The following is a 23,884-nucleotide window of genomic DNA, read 5'->3' as shown; positions in this document are numbered from 1 at the left end:
TGATTGCATATTTTTAGGTTCAACCTTGTTAGGTTACAAACTCAGAAGAATCCTAACAGTAATAAAAAATAATGTAAAAGAGAATATTAATCATGGTGAGTTTTAAGAACTATCAATAGGACGTGACCACTTAAAGTATGAAACCAAACTGTCACCCAGATCTGTTCACACATACATTTCCTGCATCTGGCAGGAAAGCCTCAGTGGTCTCAAGCCTTCAGACACTTTCTCCATCCAGTCCCCATGCACAACGACGACATCTCTAAATATCTTCTCACTGATGTGCAAACATCACCCCTACCTACCTTAAAAGCAGCGCCTCCGTGGATGATGGATTTGATAAAAATCCCCAAGTCTGTTCCAGTTTCTCGAGATTTGTTCCCCTTCAAGCTCACCCCAAGACCAGCAGAACCAGAATCATTCAGGGGGATCTCGAAGGTGAGCTGCTCCGTTGTTTCCAGGGAGAGTGCATAGTAGTCACGTTCTCCTTTCTGTTGGAAGTGCACATGAAAGGAGCAAAGGAGGAGAAAGCAGATGAATATTTATACACTCAGATGGCCAGACACAGATGCAACCAGCAACATGGGATGACTGGACCTCTAATAGCTGTAATTCTGCTCCGGGTGGGCAAAGGCTGGTCTTCTCTCTCTGCAGGGGCCACCATCACATTGATGGAGTGGAAGGGAGAGGTCCCTGGGAATAATATTTGGTGATGGTCAACAGGGAGGATTCTTTGGCAAGGCTCTCCTACCATATGAAACATTCGAAAAGTATCTGAAAATGCAGCAGGATATTCTCAATAATTAAAGAGACTGGATGTTACTTAGGGAATCTTAGGTACCCGAAAAGACCTTAGAGGTAATGTGATCTCAACACCTTCATTTTACAGATGAAGAAACAAGAGCTCAGTGTAGAAACGTTCTAAAATTTGGGGGAATATTTGGCTTCTATAATTTAAAACATATCATTTACTGTGGAAGCAAGGCTATTGATAAAGACTGTCAATAGGATACCGAACGCTGAAAAAATAAACTGTTCATTTTAAAGTTAGAGATGTGATTTTTTAACAGGTATCGCTGAATTAAACTTCACTTTGTCAAAGCTCATGCCTTAAGCTTGCTCCTTTGGATAGTATAACTCACTGTCAATTGGTTTTTGAACCTAAACAAAAATGATAATGCACAACAAATATTCATGTCATCTTTGACAAATGACACTTAGCCATAAGCCTAGCTGTTCTAAAAAAATAACAGAGTATGGTAGCAAAAGGCATAATTAGGGTTCAGGGCTCCAGGGAGAAGCATGCAGTTAATCATGTCTGGTCCCTAGTGTTTTCAAATATACAGAAGTGGGGATAGAAAAGTGCTGATAAAGTGTATAGGTGCCCCTCCTGCATCCCTCCCGAGCTTGCAGAAATGTGAAACTCTGCCCCGGTGTTTAACTGAAAAATTTGAAAGTGAGATAGCCCTGGAAACCACCAACTCATTCCAGGTCGGTAGTTCCTTTTGCTCTATAATTATGTCTAGAGACTCTCATCTTAAGGTCACTTTGAGGGACACTTATGTAAAATTATGTATTTTCAAAATTATCGTGAATGTCTGAATGTCAGTCACAAAATAACAACTATAAAATCAGAAGTAGCAAAGAACCCACAATTAAAACGGGATTAAGAGGTCTGATCATAGCCACATCCACTGACATGGCATCTTCGACTCCTCCCAAAGCAGAGAAAGCCCATGTCTAGCCTTAGAGAAATAGTTCCTTCATTTAATTTCACTGTAAATGAAGTTAGCTGTAAAGATTTTGACAAGGGGTCGTTTCAAAGAAATTAAACTTTATTGCTTAATTTAATAAATCTATTACAGGTTAGCTCTTTTAACTAACTCATTATATTTCTACCTAAGAAACAAATCCCATTATTTGATACAAAGCAGCTCAGGCTTTCTTTAACCTCAGCACAGGTGACATTTGGGGCCTGATAATTCCTCATGGGGGCTGTCCTATGCATTGAAAGATATTTAGCAGAATCCCTGGCTACTACCCACTAGATGCCAGTAGTATCTCCTTTCCCAGTTGTGACAACCAAAACTGCCTCTAGACATTGCCAAATGTCCCCAGGGGTCAAAATCACCTTTAGGTGAACACCACTACCCTGAACCAACAATTGTCAAATGCAGTCAAGTTCAAGGCAACCAGGGTCTAGAGAGGCAACGGGGACCACAGTGAGTGCTGCCTGATGATATGTTCCTAAGTACCAGGAAGGGGTGGCAGTAAAAGTCCCTGCAATTAACTGGGTCTCATGCTCAGAGGCTCATGACAGACCACTGAGATGGTCAGAATGAACTCCTAAGGAAGTCTGCTATGTATTGTATTAGCTATGTCTCTGGTTATATGGCAGCTAATTTTTCAGAGGCAGAAATGCAAACTTTGTGGGATGAACAGAGTATGAAAAGTGAAAAATACTGAATTATTGGTGTGTGTGTGTATATGTATGTATATATATGCATATATATATATATAATGCTGCTTTTTACTTATAATAGAACACAGAAGAAAGATGCAGTCTACCAAGTGGTGTTTGCTAAGTTAGTTATGCATATATATCTATACATATATTATATATATGCTGTTTTTGTACTTTTTTATTAAGAATCAGAATTATATAAAACAGTGGTGAAACAGACTTTTAATCATGTGAGAATATGACAGTATTAGGCATAAAAGCTTATGTATACAGTACATTTCAGTATGTAACATATACTCTATACTCATATTCAGACACCTACTCATCTGCCTATTACCTGCCTGCCTTCCACCCCCGTCCCATCTATCTGCATAGGAAAAAACTTGGTATCTACTGCCACTGCAATATGGACTGTTATTTTCTTCTTTATAATTTGTTTTCCAACACTTCTCAATTATAAAACAATAAATGTTTTTAAAAGGAATTTATGAAGATATAAGAACCATTTGCTATATTATTGCACTGACAAGTAGAGAGATAGTAAACACATCTCTATAATGACACACATGTATGCATTTACACACACACACACATAGATATACAGATATGTCTAATATCATCAATACTAGATATAATATTTATACATCCTACAGTAGTATTTATACTATACATATTTTTTAACACTATACACAATACATAATATGTATATATGTTCTATAAATATAGGTGTACGTGTGTGTATACTAACTCCTCTTAGAGTCACCAATGACCTTCATGTTGGTAAATTCGATGGTCAATCCTCGGCTTTCATCTTACTTGGTCTACAGTAGCATGAGACCCAAATTATCAAGCCCTACTTCCTGAAACACTTTCTTCTCTTGGTTCCAGGACACCACTTTTCAGCGTTCATCTCCTACTTCACTGTCTACTCCTTTTCCAATCCCTTTTGCAGACTCTTCCTAATCTCACCAATCCCTAAATACTAGTGTCCTAAGAATCAATCATCTGACCTTTTCTCTTGTCTCCCATCCTCACTTTCTAAGTTACCTCATCTAACTTCTGCCCCCAATCCTTTGCGTCACCTCCTCCCTCTGCTTTGAATATTCCTCCCTTACATTCCTGCAGACCTTCTTCCCTTATTGCCTTCAATTCTGTGTTCAAATGTCAATTTATCAGTGAGGTCTTCCCTGATCATTCAGTTTAAAATTGTTTAAAGGTTCTCCCAATACTACCCTACCTGTGTCCATTATCCCGATTTGCTTTTTCTCCATAGCATTTACCACATACTATATACTTGCTTGCTTACTTTTTTTTAATAGTGTCTTTTGAATGCAGGAACTTTTATATTGCTCTGCTTTTTTTTCCATCAATGTATCACTGATGCTTAAAACAGTGCGAGACTCAAAAATAGGCCCTGGATAGGCCCTAGGTTCCTGCTATTCTGGATTTCATTACTTTAAATGTTTATACAAATTAGTTTTTACATTAAAAATAATTATAAAGAGCGTACAGTATCACAGTTATAAGAAACCTTAGAAGTAACCTCGTCTAATTTCCATTTTCATACCACACTTCCTACTCCTAGGAGAGATAACCCAGCTCAGCTTCAGCATCGTATTCTCAATGAAGGCACCAAGATGTGTCATAGCTACCAATCTGTGACAGACGCTGGACTGTTCATGATTTAAAATTGCATCATGTACCTCAAATCATAAGTGAACATTGCAAACAACAATATTCATGGTACATGTCATCAAGTTTGGGAAGCCCTGTGATCAAGTACCCAAAACCACATTATTTATCTACCTGTCTTCCTGTCTATGCAACCATGCATATACATATGTGTGCACATACACAGATATAAATAAAAGTTTCATGAGACAATACTTACCGAGAGGGCAACACATTCTAATGTTTTCTATTCTATTTCATTATTTTTTAAAATTTGTCACGACCCACTACATTAATTTCATAATCCAATAACGAATCACAGTTTTCAATTTGGAAAACACTGCAATGATATATAAAGGCATTGTTTTTATTAAATAAAAAAAAAGAAATGGAATGCAAAACCAAATGGTGAGTAACATGTTAACTGCCTTTTCTTTCCTAATTTTCATAAGCCATTTTAATGCTTTATCCTACCTATCCCCTAGCCCTTAACTAACCCTTTATTCTCGTTTACACAAACTTCCTTCAAGTTCCTACAGATGTTGTTCTGTTACCATCCTAATTATATATCTCTCCGCTTCTCCTTCCCATTCAGTTATTTCTTTTTCTATTTCTCCATTCTCTCATTTTGTTCCCTGAAATACTATTTCACTTTCTAAGCATAATGAATAATCTCTCACAGTTGGAATTCGGATATGAGACTGGCCCATTCTGGCCTGAGTGAAAAGAGTCAATCAACAAATTTTTGCAAACAAACCAGTCATTCAACAAATTTTTATCAAGCAGCTACCATGTATCAACACTGCAAGTGAAATGGCCAGTTTACACAGAACATAATTGGTAAAAAGGTTGTTGAACAGCATGGCAGAGCCTTTCTGTTTCACTCACAGTATTATCTGACAGGAAGGAATAGAGTTTAACTACAGGAAAGAGGAAACAGAGGAATCTACATAGTAGGAGCTTGACATATACAACCATTTTTATCAAACAAATATCACAAGTAATTATTTGGTGTGAGAGGAGGAAACAGAGGCAGGAAGATGGATGACTAAGGAGGAATCCGTATTATTAGCTTAAGAGTGTTCCAAATGAGGCTATCTCTGGAATCACAAATGTTCCTGTATTGCAAAGCAGTCTTGATTCACGCACACAAGTGGTAATAACCCAGTCTTTCAAAGCCTGGGGGAATCCACCAGTCCACAGGGCCAATGTTCAATTTCCCAGAAGCCCAGGTCAGACCTGAAAGCATCCATGCTGAACCTTTTATGGCCCTCATTTCATTAAATGCTGTGATCTTGGCTCAGCACCAGCAAGTTCTGGATGTCTTTGCCCCGCCTCCCAAATGTGTAATTAGTTTGTGTTGGGAGCAGCTTACTTTATGCAAAAGTTATGTTTTACATGCAATCATTTTGTCAGTTACAAAACTCACACAAAGGGGCTTTAAGGCAAAAAAAAAAGCGTTTTTTGTTTTTTTTTTTTAATATAAAGCAAAAGCCAGACCTGGCAATTCTGCCAGGGTAGATATTTTATAATTAGCTTAACCACTGCTGAATTTGCCTAAATAAATTCTCAAGAATTTAAGGTGCTGAAACTTTTGTTACAGCTAAATAAATTTTCACAACAATAAAAGGATAAGACACCTTCAAGACACTTAATTTTCTGAAAAATTTTAATCTTCTGAAAAAGCATGGGTAGCTATTCTTAGCATGAAAGGTTTTTGGCCAATTGGATTACATAGAATTTAAAATGTGAATATTGCCCTAGAGTGGAGATCAGAGACTCATTCCAACAGCTGGGAAGCGTTTTATTTTAGATTGTACTTTTAAGAGAGTCAAGAAAAGACGACGGGGCTTCCCTGGTGGCGCAGTGGTTGAGAATCTGCCTGCCAATGCAGGGGACACGGGTTCGAGCCCTGGTCTGGGAAGATCCCACATGCCGCAGAGCAACTAGGCCCGTGAGCCACAATTACTGAGCCTGCGCGTCTGGAGCCTGTGCTCCACAACAAGAGAGGCCGTGATAGTGAGAGGCCCGTGCACCGCGATGAAGAGTGACCCCCACTTGCCGCAACTAGAGAAAGCCCTCGCACAGAAACGAAGACCCAGCACAGCCATAAATAAATAAATAAAAATAAATAAATAATTTAAAAAGAAAAGACGACGACGAGAGATGAGCTAGCACATGCAAAGGTATGTGTGATCTAAAGACAACCATTGTAATAAATAGCAAGGACTTTCCCACCACTGCTGCTAAACCAGAAGAATTATTGGTGATTTACAAGTAGGCAGATTATCTTTTAAAGTCTTTTGCCCTCTGAACTATGTAGACAAATCACCAAAAAAGAATCAGAAATCAGAGTACAGATAATTTTAAAAATTCTGAATTATACTATAGGTGGTTGCAAATTAACCTGAAACTCAATATTATATACTATCACACAGAAAAGGAAAATGTAAGTTAATGTTGCAGTAAGTAGGGCAAAAGCTTCATAGAGCTATATGTAAACAACACTGCTATTTACTTTAAATGAAGGAACGATTTTTGAATGATATTGTTATAGTTAGCTCAGTAATCAATATTTTAAATATATGTCGTTATGTGATGTTTTAAAGTATACATTCATTCATTTTAAAGTAATTTTAAATCAAATACCTGAAAGAAGAAAATACTATAAAATATTTGTAACTGAGACACTTTTTCAAATCCATTTGAAATCCATTCCCCAGAAAGGGGGCAGAAAGGGGAACTACTGAAAGCAAGAGCTGGTCTCTGACTGAACTTATCAAAAACCAATTTCCTTTATGTAAAGGATTAATCTAATACCAGAAAACAAATGTCAAAAAATGGCCATTCTTTACTGCCTGTTCAATATAAAAGAATCATAATATAATACTAAGTCAGAGATTAAAACTAGCAAAAGTAAAGTCAGTCAGAGTTAAGATTCCTATAGCAACCTTTTTTCCCTCCTACTTACAGCATATATACTTGAAAGATCAGCAAATTCAACAGTTTAAGGACACTGGAAATTTTTTTTTTCCTTTTCAGATATAGATTAAAGAAGTGAAAATAATATTTTGTGTCATGAAATGTAATATAAATTAATATTTTATAATTCAGACAGCAAGTGTTTTTATAAAACTAGAACCTGCTTTGTTAATATCAAGAAACAATAGATCTTTTTGTTTTGTATTTAGTCTTTCCTATTAGAAGTCAAAAGACTTTAAAGTATTTTACAGGCAATAATTCAGTAGTTAAAATACAAAAATACATGCTTTTATATGAATATAAGATTCAAGAACAAACAAAATGATTGTAATAATCCAGTGATCTAAAAAGGAAGCAGGGTGGGCCTGATTCTAAGAGGAGCAGACCCATTTGAGAAACTGGGTTCCTAGGTGAAATACTTCTAATATTTTGTCATCGCAAAGACACTGCACGCCAGGCTACCTGCACTTAATGCCTTTAAAAGACAACAGAACTATCACGGACAAAAGCTAAACATAAATAAAAATACACGGCACTGCAGGAAGTGGGCTCCCGGTTAGGGTGCTTGCTCTGACCACAGCTCAGTCCGGCCCACTTCTCAGGAAGTGGGTGTCCCCTGACCCCATGACACAGTCAGTCCACAGGCTGCTAGAGCTCCCCGAGGACGTCTGGCCCCAGGCCATGTCCAATTAGGGCTGGCTTCAGTAACCAACAAACTGATTCCTTCTCAGACTTGGATCACTCTAAGGTCTAACACACAGGGGCACAATCATTGCATATAAGGAAAAAAAGGAGGGTTTCCATGATGACAAATTCTAGGGAAATGATTTATGTTTGGACTTTTCGGTGCTTTTAAAAGTTAATACACATTCCCTAATTTACTTGACCATGGAATGCATCTTTGCATGAAGTGTACTACAGGAAAGTGTTCCCTAGCGTACACTTAAAGAAACGCTGCATTAGAGAACACAGGGAAGGTTAGGCTAGAAAGGAATGGAGCAGAGAACAGAGAAGACTCCAGAAAGAAATCTGGTAGGGCAGGAACAAGGTCCCAGAGATGCCACATAACCTCACGGTTCAACCTTCCAGTTCCATTATTTCTGCATCACACTCTGGGTATATGTCATATGTCACAATTTCCATCAACAACAAAAAGAATCATGGAAGGAAAGTACAGTCTCATGCCAGGCTTCAAAAGATGCAGAATAGCAAGTACATTCTGAAGCTTTTAGAATAAGGGAGTCCTTATTCCATAAAGGGGAATACATGACATTTAGTTTCCTGATGTGAAATTAAAAAAAAAAAATTAAATTTGTCTGGGACTGGGAGATTTCTGAAGATAGTTTAAGGACAATGAATTACAGGTTGTTTTCACGGGCCTCTTAGGAAGTGTGAAGTCACAGAATAAAATCTTAAATCATCAGAGTGAATACATAAGAATGTTCTACATAACACCCTCTATTCTTAGTCTATGTGTCATTGTTTAGGGTACAAGCTCTTTTAGTAAAGATGATATACCTTTTGTCCCAACTCAAGAATTCTAAAGGCAGTGATTACATCTCAGGTACCTACATTCTCCCTAGAGGACCCAGTAAATGTTCTTTTACTTTAAGGCACAGAGAGTCATGTTTATTAAATTATGCTATAATGAAGTAACAGTACTACCACAGCCTCAAGAAAGTAATATTTTCATGAGGGCTAGGGGAGGCGGTGTTTGCTTGTTGGTTAAGCCTTATAAGAAAATAATATAATAGGAATATACCACTTTAACCCTACCCTTTTCTCTGATGTCTGAATTGCATCTAATGAGACTCCAGCTGGAAACCAATCCCCTTTAGTATAGTATTAATGATAAATAATCTTAAATTCCAAATAGAGATTGAGAAATCTCAGTGGGAAACAACCATTTTAAATTCACAGTACATGCTTACTGTTGTAATGAGAATATTCTTACCATACATATATGCCATTTGTAGATAAAGACATATAATTTGCCTTTTATCTTAATAATTAAATCAATTACCCTGTTAAAATTAATTTTCAGATAAAAATAACTATAAAATAAGAAGTCATTTAGGTTCTAGAGTATAAAACCCATTAGATTTAAAACGTGGATATGTCTTCCTATCCTCACTACTACTAACAAACTGATGGGAGAAGGGAGGGAAATCTACCCAGAGTTAATTAATGGGGAAAAGTGAACGGATGTGTCAGTCAGCTGTTGCCTCCCAAATACTGCATAACAAACCAATCCCAAAATTGTGATATGAACAATAAGGCATTTATTTCCAGCTCACATTTCTCAGGTTGACTGCTGTCTGGCTGATCTAGGCTGGGTTCAGGTAGGCTGGCTTCCAAGCTGTGGATGAGGTGCATGTCTGCTCCACAGATCTCTTAACTTCCTTAGACCACTGGGTATCTGAAACATGTTTCTCACATGATGAAAGGCAGGAATGCAAAAATGAAAGTACATTTAAAGCCTTTGCCCATAAAACATCTACTAACATCTCAATGGCCAAATAAATTCATATGGCCAAGTCTACAGGCGAAGTTTGGAAATACTCTCCACACATCATGAGACCATAACCAAAATATAGGTATTTAATGCTACTATTTGGAAGTGAAGAATTGAGACAAATAATCCCATCCAACAACTGGGTGATACACACACACGCGCACACACACAAGGGAGATATCCAGGGCTAATGATATATCATAGGGTTTATATTTCTCTTAATCATGTCTTTTCTTTTGGTAACACATTTTCTATTTGACACATATATGCATCTGTTATCGTCTGCATGTTTTTGTCCCCCCCAAAATTCATATGTTGAAATCCTAATCTCCAAGGAGATAGTTTTTAAGAGGTGGGGCCTTTGGGAGGTGATTAGGTCACGAAGGCGGCACCCTCATGAGTGGGATTGGTGCCTTTATAAAAGAGACCCCACAGAGATTCCTAGCCCTTCCACCATACAGAGATACAATAAGAAGTCTGCAACCCAAAAGAGGGCCCTCACCTGACCATACAGGCACCCTGACCTTGGACTTCCAGCCTCCAGAACTGTGAGAAGTAAGTTTTTACTGTTTATAAGCTATCCAGTGTGTGGTACTGTTATAGCATCCCTACTAGAATGAGACATCAGGCTATAGTCATCCTATAGTCTGGCCTTCAGGGTGGCTTCTGGGTCTGTGAGATCTCACCAAAAGAGAGGAAGTAGGTCGCCTAGATCTGAGAAGACTCCCTCTCTAACATTCCTGCAGTGTTTCTGCCAGGTTTTTTTTTTTTTTAATATAATTTTATTATTTTTTTATACAGCAGGTTCTTATTAGTTATCTATTTTATACATATTAGTGTATATATGGCAACCCTAAGCTCCCAGTTCATCCCACCACCCCCACCACCACCCCCCGCTTCCCCCGCTTGGTGTCCATACATTTGTTCTCTACATCTGTGTCTCAATTTCTGCCCTGCAAACCGGTTCACCTGTACCAGTTTCCTAGATTCCACATATACGTGTTAATATATATTTGTTGTTCTCTTTCTGACTTACTTAACTCTGCATGACAGTCTCTAGGTCCATCCACGTCTCTACAAATGACCCAATTTCGTTCCTTATTATGGCTGAGTAATATTCCATTGTATATATGTACCACAACTTCTTTATCCATTCGTCTGTCGATGGGCATTTAGGTTGCTTCCACAACCTGGCTATTGTAAATAGTGCTGCAATGAAGAGTGGGGTGCATGTGTCTTTTTGAATTATGGCTTTCTCTGGGTATATGACCAGTAATGGGATTGCTGGGTCATATCGTAATTCTATTTTTAGTTTTTTAAGGAATCTCCATACTGCTCTCCACAGTGGTTGTGTCAATTTACATTTCCACCAACAGTGCAAGAGGGTTCCCTTTTCTCCACACCCTCTCCAGCATTTGTTGTTTATAGATTTTCTGATGATGCCCATTCTAACTGGTGTGAGGTGATACCTCACTATACTTTTGATTTACATTTCTCTAATAATTAGTGATACTGAGCAGCTTTTCATGTGCCTCTTGGCCATCTGTATGTCTTCTTTGGAGAAATGTCTATTTAGGTCTTCTGCCCATTTTTGGATTGGGTTGTTTTTTTAATATTGAGCTGTATGAGCTGTTTATATATTTTGGAGATTAATCCTTTGTCCACTGATTCATTTGCAAATATTTTCTCCCATTCTGAGGGTTGTCTTTTTGTCTTGTTTATAGTTTCCTTTGTTATGCAAAAGCTTTTAAGTTTCATTAGTTCACATTTGTTTATTTTTGTTTTTATTTCCATTACTTTAGGAGGTGGGTCAAAAAAGATCTTGCTGTGGTTTATGTCAAAGAGTGTTCTTCCTATGTTTTCCTCTAAGAGTTTTATAGTGTCCAGTTTTACACTTACGTCTTTAATCCATTTTGAGTTTATTTTTGTGAAAGTTGCTAGGGAGTGTTCTAATTTCATCCTTTGACATGTAGCTCTCAAGTTTTCCCAGCAACACTTATTGAAGAGACTGTCTTTTCTCCATTGTATATCCTTGCTTCCTTTGCCATAGATTAGTTGAGCATACGGGGTTTTATCTCTGGGCTTTCTATCCTGTTCCACTGATCTATATTTCTGTTTTTGTGCCAATACCGTATTGTCTTGAAGCTGTAGCTTTGCAGTATGGTCTGAAGTCAGGGAGTCTGATTCCTCTAGCTCTCTTTTTTTCTCTCAAGGTTGCTTTGGCTAGTCAGGGTCTTTTCTGTCTCCATATAAATTTTAAGATTTTTTGTTCTAGTTCTGTAAAAAATGCCACTGATAATTTGATAGGGATTGCACTGAACCTGTAGATTGCTTTGGGTAGTATAGGCATTTTCACAATATTGATTCTTCCAATCCAAGAACATGGTATATCTCTCCATCTGTTGGTGTCATCTTTGATTTCTTTCATCAGTGTCTTATAGTTTTCTGAGTACAGGTCTTTTACCTCCTTAGGTAGGTTTATTCCTAGGTATTTTATGCTTTTTGTTGCAACGATGAATGGGATTGTTTCCTTAATTTCTCTTTCCAATCTTTCATTGTTAATGTATAGAAATGCAAGAGATTTCTGTACATTAAATTTGTATCCTGCTACTTTACCAAATTCATTGATTAGCTCTAGTAGTTTTCTGGTGGCATCTTTAGGATTATCTATGTATACTATCATGTCATCTCCAAACAGTGACAGTTTTACCTCTCCTTTTCTAATCTGTATTCCTTTTATTTCTTTTTCTTCTCTGATTGCTGTGGCTAGGACTTCCAAAACTATGTTGAATAAGAGTGGCGAGAGTGGACATCCTTGTCTTATTCCTGATCTTAGAGGAAATGCTTTCAGTTTTTCACCATAAGAATGATGTTTGCTGTGGGTTTGTTGTATATGGTGTTTATTATGTTGACATAGATTCCCTCTAAGCCCACTTTCTGGAGAGTGTTTATCATAAATGGGTGTTGAATTTTGTCAAAAGCTTTTTCTGCAACTATCGAGATGATAATATGGTTTTTCTCCTTCAATTTGTTAATATGGTTTATCACATTGATTGTTTTGCATATATTAAAGAATCCTTGCATCCCTGGCATAAATCCCACTTGCTCATGGTGTATGATCCTTCCAATGTGTTGTTGGATTCTGTTTGCTAGTATTTTGTTGAGGATTTTGCATCTATATTCATCAGTGATATTGGTCTGAATTTTCTTTTTTTGTGATATCTTTGTCTGGTTATGGCATCAGGGTGATGGTGGCCTCGTAGAATGAGTTTGGGAGTGTTTCCTCCTCTGCAATCCTTTGGAAGAGTTTGAGAAGGATGGGTGTTAGCTCTTTTCTAAATGTTTGATAGAATTCACCTGTGAAGCCATCTGGTCCTGGACTTTTCTTTGCTGGAAGATTTTTAATCACAGTTTCAATTTCATTACTTGTAATTGGTCTGTTCATATATTCTATTTCTTCCTGGTTCAGTCTTGGAAGTTTATACCTTTTAAGAATTTGTCAATTTCTTCCAGGTTGTCCATTTTATTGGCAGACAGTTGCTTGTAAGAGTCTTTTATGATGCTTTGTATTTCTACTGTGTCTGTTGTAACTTCATTTCTAATTTTATTGATTTGAGTCCTCTTGCTCTTTTTCTTGATGAGTCTGGCTAAAGGTTTATCAATTTTGTTTATCTTCTCAAAGAACCAGATTTTAGTTGTATTGATCTTTGCTACTGTTTTCTTTGTTTCTATTTATTTCTGCTCTGATCTTCATGATTTCTTTCCTTCTACTAACTTTGGGTTTTGTTTATTCTTCTTTCTCTAGTTCCTTTAGGTGTAAGGTTAGATTGCTTTATTTGAGATTTTTCTTGTTTCTTGAGGTAGGACTGTATTGCTATAAATGTCCCTCTTAGAACTGCTTTTGCTGCATCCCGTAGGTTTTGGATCGTCGTGTTTTCGTTGTCATTTGTCTCTATGTATTTTTTGATTTCCTTTTTGATTTCTTCAGTGATCTCTTGGTTATTTAGTAACATATTATTTAGCCTCCATATGTTTGTGTTCTTTACGTTTTCTTCCCTGTAATTTATTTCTAATCTCATAGCATTGTGGTCAGAAAAGATGCTTGATATGATCTCAATTTTCTTAAATTTTTTGAGGCTTGATTTGTGACCCAAGATGTGATCTATCTTGAAGAATGTTCTGTGTGCACTTGAGAAGAAAGTGTAATCTGCTGCTTTCAGGTGGAATGTCCTATGAATATCAATTAAATCTACCTGGTCTATTGTGTCATTTACAGCTTGTGTTTCCTTATTTTCTGTCTGGATGATATGTCCATTGGTGTAAGTGTGGTGTTAAAGTCCCCCACTATTATTGTGTTACTGTAGATTTCCTCTTTTATAGCTGTTAGCATTTGCCTTATGTATTGAGGTGCTCCTATGTTGGGTGTATATATATTCATAATTGGTATATCTTCTTCTTGGATTGATCCTTTGAATCATTATATGTGACCTTCCTTGTCTCTTGTAACATTCCTTATTTTAACGTCTATTTTATCTGATATGAGTATTGCTACTCCAGCTTTCTTTTGATTTCTATTTGCATGGAATATCTTTTTCCATCCCCTCACTTTCAGTCTGTATGTGTCCCTAGGTCTGAAGTGGGTCTCTTGTAGACAGCATATAGATGGGTCTTGTTTTTGTATCCATTCAGCAAGCCTGTGTCTTTCGGTTGGATCATTTCATCCATTCACATTTAAGGTAATTATCGGTATGTATGTTCCTATTACCATTTTCTTAAGTGTTTTGCATTTGTTTTTGTAGGTCCTTTTCTTCCCTTGTGTTTTCCACTTAGAGAAGTTCCTTTAGCATTTGTTGCAGAGCTGGTTTGGTGGTGTTGAATTCTCTTAGCTTTTGCTTGTCTATGAAGCTTTTGATTTCTCCATCGAATCTGAATGAGATCCTTGCCGGGTAGAGTAATCTTGGTTGTAGGTTCTTCCCTTTCATCACTTTAAATATATTGTGCCACTCCCTTCTGGCTTGTAGAGTTTATGCTGAGGAATCAGCTGTTAACCTTATGGGAGTTCCCTTGTATGTTATTTGTCGTTTTTCCCTTGTTGCTTTCAATAATTTTTCTTTGTCTTTGATTTTTGTCAATTTGATTACTATATGTCTTGGAGTGTCTCTCCTTTGGTTTATACTGCCTGGGACTCTCTGTGCTTCCTGGTCTTGGATGGCTATTTCCTTTCCCAGGTTAGGGAAGTTTTCAACTATAATCTGTTCAAGTATTTTCTCGGGTCCTTTCTCACTCTCTTCTCCTTCTGGGACCCTCATAATATGAATGTTGGTGTGTTTAATGTTGTCCCCGAGGTCTCTTAGGCTGTATTCATTTTTTTTCATTCTTTTTTCTTTATTCTGTTCTGTAGCAGTGAATTCCACCATTCTGTCTTCCAGGTCACTTATCCATTCCTCTGCCTCAGTTATTCTGTTGCTGATTCCTTCTAGTGTATTTTTCATTTCAGTTGTTGTATTGTTCCTCTCTGTTTGTTTGTTCTTTAATTCTTCTAGGTGTTTGCTCTTTAATTCTTCTAGGTCTTAGTTAAACATTTCTTACATCTTCTCGATCTTTGCCTCCATTCTTTTTCCGAGGTCCTGGATCATCTTCACTATCATTATTCTGAATTCTTTTTCTGGAAGGTTGCCTATCTCCACTTCATTTAGTTGTTTTTCTGGGGTTTTATATTGTTCCTTCATCTGGTACATAGTTCTCTGCCTTTTCATCTTGTCTATCTTTCTGTGATTGTGGTTTTTGTCTCACAGGCTGCAGGACTGTAGTTCTTCTTGCTTCTGCTGTCTGCCCCCTGGTGGATGAGGCTATATAAGAGGCTTGTGCAAGCTTCCTGATGGGAGGGACTGGTGGTGGGTAGAGATGGGTGTTGCTCTGTTGGGCAGAGCTTAGTAAAAATTTAATCCACTTGTCTGCTGATGGGGGGTGGGGTGCTGAGTTCTCTCCCTGTTGGTTGTTTGGCCTGAGGCGACCCAGCACTGGATCTGCCGGGTTCTTAAGAGGGACTCTTCAGAGGCCACAGAGTCCTAATAACTGGCTTGGGCTGCTGAATGTTGCCTTTAACTTTGCATTCTTCTTCTTCAGTATTCATCTTCCAAATGTTTTTCTTCTTTGCTGTTATATATACAGGAAAGCAGGCCAAGAGTAAGGGAGCAATTTCTATGGCCTTAATTCCTGTAAAATCAGTCTGTAATTACAAGAAGTTTAAAAGTTCAGCATACTTCCAATCAATATTTCCCTAGATGTAGGTTTAGCAGGACTTCTTTCTTCCCTGAAATAACGGATCTTCATTTTCCAACAAAGTAAAGTATGCTTCAAAGAATAAACAAGGACTATCTCAATTTAGTTCATTCCTAAGGAATTAAATTTTTTTAAATTAATCCATCACAGGTCCATTTTTACTCTGATACATGAAAAACGAAGAATCATCTAAGCATAAAGAGTGAATGAATCTTTTTAGTGAAGCATTTTCCTGATGGTACAGACCTACACTTTTTATGATAATGAAATCATACAAATAGGGAAACATCTTTATTTCGTATGTGTGTGTATATATATAAAGTGCAGCAATTATTTTCATCTCAAAGGAAATTTTACAGCAAAGTTCTAATGGAATCAAAGACTCCTTACTTAGTATTTCCAAACACCCAGTCTTTGTGTCTCAGCATGCAAGCTGCCTCTTCCTTCTCTGATTTTATCAGTAGGAAAACAATTTGCCTTCCTCTGAGCTCCATTCTTCTGTTTTTCTCCTTTTCTTATGATTCTCATCCCTTTCTTTCTATTCTTACAATTATTTGCTGGTGTGCCTGTTTTGATTCCACTATAGCACTGTGATCTCACCAAAGGCAGGAATTATGTTTAATTCAACTTTCAATCCAGTTTAGCATCTGATAGAATGCCTATGTATAAAAAATATTTGTTAGAGGATGACTTCATAAATTATTTATTTGATGCTTCTCTGCCATAATGCCCTTCTTGAAATAATAGCATTAAAAGGCCAAAAAAAATGGGACAGGTATGTCTTGCATCTTATCTATAAAAGCATAATTTTAACACTTCTGGCCTAAACTTTCTAACATGTTTGTTAGATAGAACTGAAGTTAATTAATTAAATGTTACAAAGAGCTTCTCTTACTTTTTAGGTGGGATTCTCTCTAAAAATAATTCTCTCCCCTCCTCCCACTTTGACACCCACTGAAAACTCTTACATACCTATCAAAACCCAGCTGAACTGTCACCTGCTCTCTGTGGCTGGGCCCTCACCTGGGTCTCTATACATAATTCAATTATAGCACTAATCACATTATATTATAGTTATTTGTTATTATATAAATCTTCAAGGATTTCAAGGGCAACAAGGTCCATTTCACTTCTATTTATGCCACTAGCACCTATTCCAATGAATGCCTGAGAATAAGTGTGCAGTAAATATTAAAGAGCATTGCAGACAAGTGCTGCATCAGTTAGTTCTTCCATTGCAGCTCAAATGGGTGACATTTTCACTAATAGTAAAAGTAGTTTAAAAACTGCTAGTTAAGTCCCAATACTTTGTAATATAGACCACTGTCACCACCATCACCTAATGGAACTTTGGAGTATTAGGTAGTGCATTTGGGATATCTACAGCAACAGCGATCCCACTTTCTCATTTCTATAATAGTGCTAAGCTTAATCACCACATGTTTGTACTTTGATGCCTATGAAGGGCTGAGCTTTGCAGGAAAATAGCTTGCAAATGTTTCTAAGAACTCACATTTATTTTGGCTCTTCTGATCACCATATCCGCTCTTGAGTTTTGATATGGGGTGGAGTAAACCTGTCACTCACTTCTCCTTTATTATGACAGCTGGCAGTATTTGGCAATTACCCTGTTCAAATTAACCCTAAAAAAGCAATTTTTCACATTCAAACCTAAGACTGTGTCTATGTCCACTCCTAAACAATTGTCTAAGAAGTTTAAATTCACTTATTGAGCGAATTCATTTGTTCTAAATAAAACTGAAAAGCAAATAAACTAAAAGTTGCTTTGACAGGTTTTTTTTAAACTAAATTGGGCAGCATTGTGTAAAACACCAAGTAAAACGCTAAATATATTTGGTATCTCCCTGTCTTTGTCCTTTCAAATGTATTGCACATTAGGCACACATAATCCAGAATATTTTTTATACTCTATTTGACCTAAAGGAAAACTCAAACTCTTAATTCAAATATGTTAATGACTGGTAAAAGAGACACCTGACCAATTATTTTCTTGTTAAGGCAGTCCTTGATCCCAGCTTTTTTCTCTATGAATGTAGAGTTCATCTCATTGTTTTAGTCACATCAAAAGTAGGGCATCGGCTAGACAAATATGCGTGATTTATAAAGGGAGCCATATTTTAGTGATACAAAGGAAGCCGTTTAGTGTTTAATGGGGACCGTATGTTCAAAAGCCTCTTCAACTTATTTTTTTCTTTTCTGTTACGTTGTAGAACAGAAACCCAACCTACTAAAAAAACAAGCTGAGAGGCATAATCAAAGAACCAAAAATTTCTATAATTATGAATAAGTGCAAATCATTTACTCATATAACTCAACACAATAGATATTTATCAATTTTAACCATTATTCAGCATCAGTACACTTTGTACTCTGTCTAGATCTCTAACTTCCAACAAAAAATATCTGTACTAGTAGTAAATTCAGCTGCAACTTCCTGGGAAATTTTAAAAGTGTTCTAAGAACACTGTGTATGAACAAGAGCTCACTTTTTTTCCTCAGCATCCTATTAAGATAATCTCCTACCTCCTCTTAAAGAGAAACAGATTTGGGAACTCAAAAAAAAAGAATGGTCTTCCTTTTATTTTCTTCACTCTCTGGTCTATGGTAATTGATGTCGACAATACCACGCTCAATCATCTATCTCCCATGGGACAGTACTTTCAATTAAACCTTTTATTTCATCCAAGAATGCCTGTTCTCATTGACCACTGCACTTTTTATCTGTGGGTTTATGATAATCTAATGCACATCTCCACACAGGCAGAATGGCCTTATGAATCCTTATTGTTCTTATACCAGAAGAGAAGTGCAAAACAAAGTTAGCTCTTGCAGAAGGCGGGAAGGAAACTGCATTTGTTTAACACAGCAAGAGGCCTTTCACTACCTGCCCAGTGGCCTTGACCACTACACTGCCCTGGCCTCTCAATGTGCCGGCTGCCCTTGCCTGGTTGCTTCTGCCTGATAAGACATGCCCACTCCCTAGAGAGCTACTGGGAGCCGAGGGTGAGAGACAACGCAATCTTCGGGTTACATTTTCAAAGGTTTGTGAAGGAAGTAAGACATTTACATGCTATCGGTATTCTTTTATGAAGAAACCCTACAGGTTAAAGAGGAACCTCTGAACTACTATTTGACTGCAAAGACCGGGCTTTAAAAAAAATAAGCCTCTAGCTTGTTTGCAGGTATTTTGCCTTTACTTTCTTTCCAACTAGGATGTATATGATTTGGTTCCCAAAGTACACAAAGAAGTGCACAAATTATTGTGGCATGTTATTAACTTAACCACCATGAAAAATTACATATATATATTTTTACAGTCATACTCAGGCAGCTGAAGACAAGGCTCGATCTAGTGCACTTCTATCTCCTTACCATATGGGGAATAAGTCACTCTTATGTAGGTCCTCACACATGAACAACTACGGCAGCCTTCATCTTTGTTCAATTTTCTTGCATGCCTACATAGCACATAAAATTATCAAATTGATAATTACATTAATATTTATTTATATAATTTACTTACAACCTGTCTAGTACCCACGAGGAAATGAGGTGGCTTGCATTAATAAATTACATTGAAAATATCTGCCAACAACAAGGTGCTAGTGTTGACACAGTCATATTTTTCTAATAGAAGAATCCAGAACCCAGATATTTTTTTTTATTCCATTAAGGATGGCCAAAATATTAATGAATAGTGTTTGTAATTCATTCACTTTTCTCTATGTGTAATGGAAATAAGCTTTAAATAAACTGTGACTGTGGGTACAGACAAGGCAATTTCTAGTCAGAAAACAGGTTGTATGCTGTAAGTTGGTTTGTAAATTTGATTCTTGGGACTCGATTTTTTATTTCCCTAAAAAGAAATACTGGTAAATTGTGCCTAGGTTTTAATTAGCCATCAAGGTTTGTTCACTCTGCAGTATCTTCAAAACATAACAGTACATAGGAATTTACATTCTATTGGATGGGCTATATTTAAGAATGTTCTATGGGAAAATACACCTCAATTTCCAATTTAGGAAAGAAGGAACACATTCTCTTCTGAGCTAGCTATGGGAGAAGTCTCTTATGGTACCCAAAGCTATGGTGGTGTCAGGAGAGTATTAGAAAAAGGGCTCCATCTGTGTCTACTAACTACTATGGCAACAAGCACCACAATGGCAGGGGGTTGAAATGGTGGCAAGAGAGATATCTATTGGCAATTTGTTAGCTATACATTTACGTAGGAGAAGGCATTCTTTAGGTCAGAAGCTCCCAAGGCACTCTGAACTGTGGAACAAACACTCAGAGCTGGACTACTGCTGCCCATTTATATATACAGATTATTCATAATTCAGGTACTGTCTTTATGGAGTGTCATGCCAATATCTGATGCACAGAAATTTCCAGTAGGAAGAGACCATTTAGTTTAGTCTTCTCATTTTATAGGTAAGGAAAGTCTTCTCCCATTTTACTGTCAAAATACTTCTTATTCTGATGATTTAATCTTAGTATTTATTAGTTTATCACTATCTACACTATCCAAACCCTGACTCCCGGCCCCAATCCAGGTCGTGGGTGTCTACTATAGAGTAAACCTCTACATGGGATGGGAAAAAAAGGGAAAAGCATATCCCTCACCTAGGGAGAGAAGTATCCAGAATAGAGACAGCAATTTATGTTTAGCAAGAATGTCATGGTTAAAATGTTGCTAAACAGCAAAGTAGGGAAAGGGGAATGGCTTATAGATTTTTTTATCTCTTGCACTCTATTTGCACTGAGAAAGAACTCGATAAAAATTTTGTGAATGCAATATAGAAAGATAAGACCCAAGAAGTTAAATGGCCTTTCTAAAAACTCACCCAACCAGTGGAAGCCCTGGGCCGGTAACTGAATCTTACATCCCTGACCAATACTCATTCTGCTATAGAATAGTGTACTCACCAACTTTCCTAACCTAATGTGAGAGACTGTAATATTGGCCCCAGTGAATTATGCCTTCTTGAAACATGACTACTGCTCTTTCTGTCCAAATGTAGAATCTATCCACCTCTCTTTTGAATCTTGATTGGCCGTGTAACTTGCTTTGGCCAAGAGAATGAGGCAGAAGTAACACTGTGCAACTTGCAAGGCTGGGCCTTAAGAACACCTGCATCTTCTGCTTTTGCTGTCTTGAGAATGTCAGGTAAGGAAGATGTACTGCCTTCTGGAGGATGAGAAGGCACATGAAGGAGAACCAAAGTGCCCCACCCAACAGCCAGCACCAACTGAAAGCCTTGTAAGGGATGCCATCTTGGACTTTCCAGCCCAGTAGATGCTCCAGTTGAATGTAGGCTACATGAATAAGCCCAAACACAGAACTTATAAACAAAGACCTTATAAAAGAGGGCTTCAAATAGATCCTAAAGTCACATTTGAGGGATTTTCTATGCTACCCCTAGAAATGGCCTTGTTATAGACTTGCAAATTTTTGTGATAGCATAAGTAGCCAACAAGAATATCACTATAAGCAAGATGCTTCGTTTTTCTACTCCTTCCTTTTCCTCAGCTTTCCTTCCTGCCTTTGGCTTATGCTTCTCCATATTCCTGGAAGTTTTTCCCTCTTTGCTTCTTTGAATTTATCCATGGCCCAACGAAAGTCCTACCCCATAAATGAAATTTTTCATGATTTAAAAACCCTTATTAATTTCTTTCTTTTTTAACTTTTAGTTCACTATTAATCTCTCAGCTTCTTCCTTAAATTTGTACACCTATTTCCCTCCCACTAGCTTTCCCCACAGATGATAGGTACTATGCCGTATTCTTACCCTGTTCCTCTAAGGGCGCTTAGCATTGTCTATAAGCTCCGGTAGTTCAGGGATCACGATTTAGTGCATCTTAGAATACCCAGTGCCTGGTACAACACCTAGCATAAATAAACAATAAGTATTTGATCAACTGAACTGGAAATAGGTGTTCAGTAAATATTTATTGAACAACTGGGTCCTGTTATCATCAATGTAGATCCAGACATAGAGGGAGATGGAGGCCCAAGAAGACAATTCTCCTGAACATCAGTCTCTCTTTGTGTATCATGGATGAGAAGCATTTGATCTCAGGGAGATGGAGTGCAAGCAAGTCATGGGTAACATGTTGTGGTTGGGTGTTTTTGTGTGTTGCCACTTTCTGGTTTTTTGCTTGTTTGTTTCTGTGTGTTTTTCTCCTCCAGTGGGAAGTCAAGGGTCTACAGTTGAAAGATGTAGCTGCTAGGAAGGAGAGAAGAGAGCCCTGTTGAGTCAGGCTGAAAGTCTGTAACACCTGCAGGGTGCTAAGGCTGACAGTTCCATAAACCAGGAGCCAGAGGCACCAATATTTATGCAACAAAGACCAGCAAGGGGAGGCTTTGTTGCTCTTGGGGATAATATATTTCTCCATTCTACCACCATCTTCATCTACCACTTGGCATTTTAATGTAGTTTAACATAATATACTATTACCTTCCTCTTCATCACCACCTGGCATTTTAATGTAATATAGACATAAAAGTACTCTGCAATTGAGAGATACCATACTAAGTGTTATTTGCTTCCAGAAAGGCAGGATGATAGGTCAGAGCAAGAAAGAAAAGGAGAGAGGAAGGAAAAGAAGAGAAAGAGGAAATATAAGAAAATTGAAACAAGATTTTAAGCTGTTAAACAATCTTTCCTTAGGTCCTAAGCCTCTAAGAAATGCAAAGAATTAATTATGGAAAGACTCCGTGTTAAAAGTCCTTCATATAACTCAATAAGTGGCCAGGAAACATAATTGAACTCGTTAATAATTGAATATCCTGCCATTGGGGCAGATTTAAAGAAGGGTAAACTTAAAGAGACATAACAATATTAAATGTTCTTTTGTCTTCTTAACATTGTGATAAAACATTCTTTTTTAAAGAGAGAACTAAGACTGGGGTGGGGCTTTCTTTAGGCAGCAACAGGAATTGAATAGTACATGATTTGTACTTGGGCATCTTAATTTAAATAATTATAATATCTTAAAGAAAAATGCATCTTAACTCCTTCAATGTTTTATTATATCTGACAAGTTCAGTAAAAGGGCACCTATCTACTGGTGCATTATGCATCATATGTTCTGCACACTCATTAAAAATAATGAGAACATATTTAAAAGTCATTGCCCAGAGAATCTTTAGGGACGGGGCATGGGAAGAGGTAAGTGGCAACAGATTGTTATTTAAGTGTCTATCTCTGTTTTATCAGCCCTTAGGGGGAAAAAAAAAAAAAAAGTAACAATCTTAAGCTGATATTCTTTAACGATAAAGATCACACATTTTCTTGAAAAACAGGCAGATGCAACATGTTCAAACCTCTCAGTATACTTTCAAAGTGAAACGGACTCTTGCGACAGTTTCACATGTGTGGTATTTACTTCGATAACAGCTGGAAAAGTCGACCACAATCAATTATGGCAGTACTTTTTTCCCCTTAATCTTTAAATATCCTTTACAAAATGAACGCATTTCCTTATCTTACGGCGAATGTACCTTAACAAATGTACTGATCACAGGCATCGGGGTAATTAGGCAAATCAAGGTCATTCCCTGAGCTTTGTAACACCTTCTCATCCAGCTGTTCCGTATCAACAGCTGGCATGAATTACTGGTAACATTTTGCTAACTGGATAATAAGAAGGATATAGTCTGTGGCTGGTCGCAATATTCCTTTTTCTGAGCTGTTTAAACATGTATATTCAGAAAACTCTTCTTTTTTCAAGCCTCCGGAAGCCTAATCATGGCCACAGTGGCCACTAATAAGATATATGTCTTGTGCCATGAGAGTACGGCCAGATCTCATGGCTCTTCATCCTTAACTTTGCAAGAGAATGTAATTAGGCCCCAGTCCTCTGAATGTCAGGAGAGCTTCTTTTCAGCACAGAACACTCCTCCTTGCACCACCTTCCAAACTCCAACGAAACCAGTCTTGTGATAA

General features: G+C 37.4%; 1 protein-coding gene across 3 annotated transcripts in view; it reads right to left on the bottom strand.

Annotated features, from left to right (window-relative positions):
- The window catches only part of PARD3B (par-3 family cell polarity regulator beta), a 1,037,301-nt gene that overhangs the window by 453,079 nt on the left and 560,338 nt on the right, over positions 1 to 23,884 (bottom strand). For all 3 annotated transcript variants that reach the window (XM_082397042.1, XM_082397040.1, XM_082397041.1), the window contains one exon: positions 306 to 491. In XM_082397042.1, the coding sequence (XP_082253168.1) occupies positions 306 to 491 (186 nt within the window). The remainder of the gene's footprint in view (positions 1 to 305; positions 492 to 23,884) is intronic.

Source organism: Balaenoptera borealis (genome assembly GCF_965194805.1).
Source record: "Balaenoptera borealis genome assembly, chromosome: 6".
Taxonomy (NCBI): domain Eukaryota; kingdom Metazoa; phylum Chordata; class Mammalia; order Artiodactyla; family Balaenopteridae; genus Balaenoptera; species Balaenoptera borealis.
The sequence above is the reverse complement of the archived record's forward strand: the minus strand, read 5'-3'. Positions and strand labels throughout refer to the sequence as shown.